This window comes from Henckelia pumila, unplaced genomic scaffold (assembly GCF_033568475.1).
Source record: "Henckelia pumila isolate YLH828 unplaced genomic scaffold, ASM3356847v2 CTG_198:::fragment_2:::debris, whole genome shotgun sequence".
Lineage (NCBI taxonomy): Eukaryota > Viridiplantae > Streptophyta > Magnoliopsida > Lamiales > Gesneriaceae > Henckelia > Henckelia pumila.
This window is the reverse complement of record NW_027331774.1, coordinates 1-7,319: the sequence shown is the minus strand read 5'-3', so window position 1 is coordinate 7,319 and position 7,319 is coordinate 1. Positions and strand designations below refer to the sequence as shown.

At 36.0% G+C, this 7,319-nt stretch overlaps 1 protein-coding gene across 1 annotated transcript; it reads right to left on the bottom strand.

Annotated features, from left to right (window-relative positions):
- Positions 1-2,052: 2,052 nt before the first annotated feature.
- On the bottom strand, positions 2,053-7,313 carry LOC140870705 (aberrant root formation protein 4; the record flags this gene model as incomplete). Its single annotated transcript, XM_073273093.1, has 10 exons — positions 2,053-2,398; positions 3,406-3,457; positions 5,064-5,225; positions 5,319-5,396; positions 6,121-6,192; positions 6,276-6,544; positions 6,632-6,691; positions 6,814-6,964; positions 7,077-7,133; positions 7,215-7,313. Coding segments are annotated over 10 exons (1,221 nt in total), but the record flags the coding sequence as incomplete, so codon positions are not given.
- Positions 7,314-7,319: the final 6 nt, after the last annotated feature.

The window sequence follows — 7,319 nt, the reverse complement described above, 5'->3', positions numbered from 1 at the left end:
ACATATAAACTCGTGTCAGGTCACCAATATTGGTTGGACACGGAGACTTATGTCAGGCTACCATCATTTTGGTATGTAGGTCACCTCCTGAAGCGACGGCACAGCGTGCTACCTACCCAAGGCCCAAGTCTGTTCTTGATCAGATATTCTTGACCTTGTGTCTTGGTCCCCGTTCATTTGTATTCATGCACATATAATATTATATACTCATACTCTCGTACTGAGAATTTTATGCTCACGTCCTCGTACTCTATTTTCTGGACACCCCATTCGACGGGGCAGTTGCATGTAGTTCTCCTAGAGATCTGGAAATTGGGTGGTGACCATGGCAGGATTGCAGGGTCAGCTACTATGTTTTACCTTGCTGGTATTTTAGTTATTTTAGTTTCCGCAGTTTATCTCTGAATATGATTGATTATTATTTAATTTCATGCTTAAGCTTCTGATTAGTAGGTGATTCCGGTGCGGATCACTACATGATCTCTTGAGGACTCAAAATTCCCCTTAAATTAATGATCTAAGATAAATTAATAATCCCTAAAAAAAATTTAAATGAAGAAAACCTAGTCTCCGGGAGTGGATTGGTGAAGATATCCACTGATTGTTGTTCAGTAGAGGCATATTCCAGTCTAATGTTCTACTTTAATGCATGATCGCGGATGAAATGATGTCTGAAATTGATATGATTCATTTTGGAGTGAAGAATAGGGTTATAAGTGATTGTGATTGTGCTAGTGTTGTCACAAAAGATTGGTGACTCCTTAGCCTCTATTTCATAATCTCTCGATTTTTGTCGTATCCAGAGTAGTTGGGCACAGCAACTTCCTGCAGCTAGATACACTGCTTCAGTTGTGTAAGTGGCAATGGATGTTTGTATCTTTCTAAACCATGAGATCAGTCTGTCTGCAGGAAACTGACATGATCCACTTGTACTTTTCTTGTCCAATTTTCACCATGTATAATCTGCATCTGAAATCAACTAAATTGAAAGATTTATCCTTAGCATACCATAACCCACATTTTGGGTTCCTTTGAGATATTTCAATATTCGCTTGGCTGCTAAGTAATGAGACTGTATGGGGTCAGACTGAAATCTAGTACAAAGGCAAACTGAAAATACAATAACGGGTCTACTAGTAGTTAGATAAAACAATGATCTTATTAGACCTCGATGCATGGTTACCTCAAATGGAATTTCCCCTTAGTCTTTGTCAAGCTAAATTGATGAGCTCATAGGGATAATAGAAGCTGAGTTGTTTTCCATGTCAAACTTCTTGAAAAGTTCTTTGGTGTATTTGGTTTGACTAATGAATATCTCATTCTCCAACTACTTAAATTGCAATCCGAGAAACAACGTCAATTCACCCATCATGCTTATCTCAAATTTTTTCTACATTAATTTAGAAAACTTTTTGTACAGTTTGGGGTTAGTTGACCGAAATATAATATCATCAACATAAATTTGAACAAGAAGCGTATGATCATTCTTAGTGAATTTAAACAATTTCTGATGATTAGAGTGTCATACCAAGTTCTTGGAGCATGTTTCAGTCCGTAAAGAGCTTTGTTTAAATGAAAAACATTGTCAACTGATGATTGACAAATCCTGGAGATTGTTTTACATAAAATTCTTCTTGAAGATTAACATTGAGAAAGACACTTTTAACATCAATTTGATATACTTTAAAGTCTTTAAAAGATTCATAGGCAAGGAACATTATGATTGCTTTCTGTGTAGCTACTAGAGCATAAGTCTCGTCGTACAACAGTTCCATCTTCATTAAGTTTATTTTTGTACACCCATCGAGTACCTATAACTGATTGATGAGAGGGTCTTGAAACTAGGTTCAAGACTGAATTTCTAGTAAATTGGTTAAGCTCATCTTGCATATATTCAACCTAGCTACTATCGGTTAGTTCTTCGTCAATTTTTTTAGGTTCAATATTAGAAACAAAAGCTGCATTAAAAAATAAATTAAGCATTTGTCCTCTAGTCCGAATTGGATCAAAGGTGTTACCTATCACCAGGTGTTGTGCATGATTTTTGTTCCATCTATATTCTTGTGTACCAAGGTTACTCAGCAGTTGATACAAAGTATCCAAACTCAAATACAGCAGACCGCAGTTTTATATCCAAGACAATACCACAAATTATATTTATATAGTATGCTAGGAATTTACAAATGTTTCAACTCCTCTTCTACGAGTTCTATACAACGATATAAAACCAACTCCACAGGGTTCAGCGCACATATTGCATCAGATGCTAATTCATGATCCTTGTTTCTTTGATTTTCGGCCTCCATTATTGACATTAAAGTACGCAGAGGAAGAAACCATTCGTTGTAGGCCTTCTGCAAGATGTCCCTCGACAATATCCCCGTGTAGTTTGATTTCCCTATCACACAAACTCATAGATACCAATAATTGATAACGAAATATAATTCATAAAAGCCTATTGATTTTGTGCCTTCAACATAAAAAAAACAAAAAAAAAAAAACACTTTCATTTAGGCATTGTTAGGGATTGCTTCTAGGAAGCGCTTATTGGTTGTGTCTTCAACATAAATAAAAAAAAAAGAGCACCGTCATTTAGGCAGTGTGGCCCTAAAATAAAATGTAGAGTGACTAATAAGGTTGACAGTTCTCTGATTGAGAGAGCTAGTTTTTTCTATCGGATTGATTCAGCCTAATGTTGAAAACAAGAGTCGATGCAGCAGAAGAGACGACATGAGAAATAGCCATCAGGGAGGGGAAATGTCTTAGTATAGACCATGTTTACATCATATGTTTAAGAAACTGAAAAGAGAGTTTAAGCCATTCAAACTGGTATGCCATGGGTATTGATTTCTCAAGGAGTCAGCAATACTACATGGACAATACATGATCCACGATATAAAGGGGCACGCTAGTGAGATTTACTAGAAGATAGTTTTTTGGATTTACGTTTTCCCATTGGGACTATGGCCTGATAGATATCTTTCAGATATTATCCTATTCACCTCCAATGTTTTTTTTTTCTGTAATATGTTGAATTATAACTTCAAACACATAACATGTAGGATCGATCACTTGTCTTTTCACCAAAAGTTATAACTTTTCACTATTGCTCTCCCAGCAAAGCTATTTATAGATCCCCCAATAATCCATTTCCCGATAAACACTACTTTGCAAATCTTGGGAACCAAACAAATGGTATTGGATTGGTATCAATTGTCAAAAATGGTATTAACCGTTTTACCAAAAGCAACACTATGTGAGAATGGTACATCTCAAATTTTTTAAGCTGTACAAAAGCCGAAGCGCAATTTCCTCTCTCTCTTGGGAGCAATTATTACTCCACAACGTAATAAGCAATTGAAAGACTTGGTGTAATACACATGTATAATTAAGATCTATCATTACCTGTTGACTCTGTAATCAATATAAATCTGTAAAAGTTAAGGGCAGATAAAACCTGCAGCAAAAAAATTATACATTATTCAAGTGAGAAACTCATCCAGAATTAAGCGAACAAAGTGGCTACATCCAAGATCAGCCCAACTACCTTCAAGAATAAGGTTCAAATTTGGCACAATATATCATTCACATTAATTTCAGCAAAAGATGAACCTAACTACCAAGATGTTTATTAAAGATGGTGGACTTGAACCTCACTCCAACCCCAAAAGCTAGCTCAAAAGGAGAGGATTGTCCAAGACTCCAAGTCCATATATATAACTCTGAAGGAATTAATGCAGCCGATTGGGACATTGAACGCACACCCCTCACGCTCAAGAATAAACATGTAGCGTGAAGTTTACAAGACATTAACGGGTTGTCCCTAATGGCAATCTAACAAATAATGGTGAGTCTAGACTCTGATACCATGCTAAAGATGGTAGACTCAGACCTAACTCCAACCCCGAAAGCTAGCTCAAGAGGGGGATTGTCTAAGTTCATATATATAACTCTCAAGTACTTAATCAACCGATGTGGGACATTTAACAGTGTTACCTAATAAAAAACCTCTATAATGAAACTTTTACAAATTTCTTAATTGTACCCACCATGACAAAAATTCAGAAAAATCAAATACATATAAACAAAATGGGGGTATACCAAAATCATTGAAAATTGAAATTACATGCAATTCATGAATTTAAGTGGCATAAGTAGCAACCCCACCCCCAGTCCCTTCCCTGACTGGTACTAGTAATGACGATAGTATAGTACTATTAATTACAACAACAATAATTTTATTCAAAAAAAATATAACTAAAACATATATATCCTCTATCGACGCAAAATACATGCCAGGACATCAAATGATTTAATGGAGCACTTGCTAGAGCCCTTTCAAGTCATAATAGTATTCTGCCAAGAGACAATGAAAGCACGTAAAAGCTACGAGCCAGAGTTTTATACATTTTACATTCAATTGTATCACAAATAGTCTCGCCAAATCAAAGTCTGAGAACAGCTGGCAAATAGTTTGTGAAAATCTAGCACAACCATAAGCAACTTGGATGCCGGCTCTTTCCCTTAAAAAAATTGAAATATATACAACTATGTTCAAAAATTTAATTCAGAGAAAAAAAAGTGTCTAGAACTTAGAAGGATACGGGATCACAAACCAGCTGACTAGTAACACCAAGTATATTACAATTCTCAGTATATATTCATATCACCGATGGGCCTAAAAAATTTCATGATGATGCATCTATATACACAATAACTTATTGAAGACAACATCAAGCCCAACTTCTAATGTTTTTTGGTCAGTCAGCCACTACTAGCAGGATTTATAACAATGTATATCAGAACAAGAAAGAGGATGTCACTATAATGACACAAAGTAAATTAGCATGCAACACAAAATAATCCAACCTGAAGCACCTTTGAGATATTGTAGAGGCTCGTGAAACGGAAAACATAATTGAATATATCAGGAAATGTAAACTAATAAGTGCAACGAAGATGCAAGATAAGTTAAGGGGCAGAAGGAAAATAAAGAAGGGCAAGGATATATATATATATATATATATATATATATAGAGAGAGAGAGAGAGAGAGGTATTTACTGCGTCACTGTACTCAGGAAGGGGAGGAGGTCCACCTTTGGGGGGTCTGAGAACCATCTCTACCAATTCAAGCACAGATGGACTCCAAAACGATATAGAGGAATTTCTATCAGTTTTTCCCACACGCATTTCCTCTTTAACACAATCTATTAGTATCGCAACCTGTTGCAGCACCAGGTAAAAACTCTCAACAAGAAATCTTTCTAGTTCCTATATACTTTAGAAGGTGCTTCTGTGTCAGTATCAAAAGCTTACCATGGAAGATGAACCAGCAGACTTTATCAAAGCCCTTAAGACATCAAATCTTACAGATGTTGGAATGTCTGAAAGCACCTGATTTTAGGAAGTGTTGGATAAAAAAAATACATGGGAAACTGAAAACAAATAAAAACGTTCTCCTCTCTCTCTGCTTTATGGGTTCATAAAACATCACTAATAACTGGTGCAGCGAAAAGAAAGGTTCGCAATAAACAATTTTAAGGAGGTGTGCGGGCCTAGACAAAAGAAGGATTGATTGTGTTTACACAAAGAACTCAGACAACTATATTATGAGCAATATCTGGACAGATGTTAAAGGTCTCTCAGTGGTGGGTTGACTTAATGATTGCAAATCTAGTGGACAGAAACTGAATGGAAACAATTGCTTTTTATGAAGCCGTATACTCCTTGCTTTTTCCCTCCTGCTAAGTTTATGTTTGACTTAGTTCCAATGATCCTGCTAAAGAACACATTAAGACCCCAGAGAATGCCTCTCGTAAACAACTCAGCCAACAAAATGAAATTGTCCACCATGTCGAATAAACTCAACACTGAGTCATCTCATGCAAAAAAAAACAAACAAACAAACAAAAAACAAAAACAATCGTACGGTTAAATTTAAATAAAAGCAAAGGATTATTTTCATTGGCAGTCTGACAGAATCCATACGGATACATTAGCAATCATCCCTACAATATCAGTCAGCAAAACATATACTGATAAAACCAGTAGAGTAAGAAAATTCATAAATATAAAGAAGGAAACTATAACTCAAAGCATCTAGCACCAGAACTAATACCTTTTTGAAGGTAGTAAAAGCATTCCTTCTTAACATAGCATCTGGAGCATTCATAATGAGCATTTCAATAGCCTAAGAGTAAAAACTGAATGAGATTGACCACAAGAACTAGAAGACATCAAGAAAGAAATTAAAAATGTTGACAAATAGCCAACCTGCAAATTGGCATAGAAAGCTGGCATATATGTTGCGTAGTTCAAATGGTCATCATAAGAGTGTTGTGCGCTGCCATCCATGATGCACAACAGGAATTCAATAGCATGCCTCGTCAATTCTAATGGTAACTCAGCATTTGAGAATATAAATTTCAACATGCCTATCGCTTCCCATCTACTGGTCCAGTGACCTTGAAGTTTCTGTTCGACAGCAGTCAAATCAGCTTTGGCAGCCATGGCGACCTCAGAATTCTTGTATCCCCAAATTACTGTATCAATTCAACAATGAAACAATAAGGGTATTACTTGGGAAGCCAAAAACATCAAAAAAGAAGTATAAGTGGTCAATTACCGACCTGCAAGTGAAGCTCCAAGTTTGACATGAGAAAAGCAACTAGTATCATCATCACCATCATCTATAATTTGAGAATTGGCTCGGATAAAATCTCCTCTTTAAAGATCACATCAATTTATTCTCAACTCATTTTAAAAGAACACTGACGAGAAGAATAAATTACATACAATTAAATATATTTACCTACAATTACAAGTTTAGAGATCTTAGCAACCTCACATCCTGTTATCAAACCACTATATGACAATTTGCAATAATGAAGGAACTCGGATAACTGTACCACCAATGGAATACATCTCGATATTTCACTTCTCATTCCCATTGAAACAAAGACCTGCAAATCGAGGATGAATGGATGACTTACTATCACATAGATAAAGCCATGAGACTCGAGAAGCAACTGAAAACAGTTGAGAATAGAATCAAATTTCGCAAGAAATATCCACCATGAGCTGCAACACAAAGAGGCCAAATAAAGCATGGAGTTTGTGGTTGTCGCCTTCCTGATCAATAAAGTGAAATTAATTATTAAGTTAAAAACCACTTGACTAAACCAATAAAGAAGGACAAGCACTGTAACTAACCAATTTTCCGCAGATTGTGTGGATAGAGCTGGCAATGTCACTTGCTGCTCTGAACAATTCCTCATAATCAGCATCGTCATAGTCAGATGTGGAGGAGAAAATCTT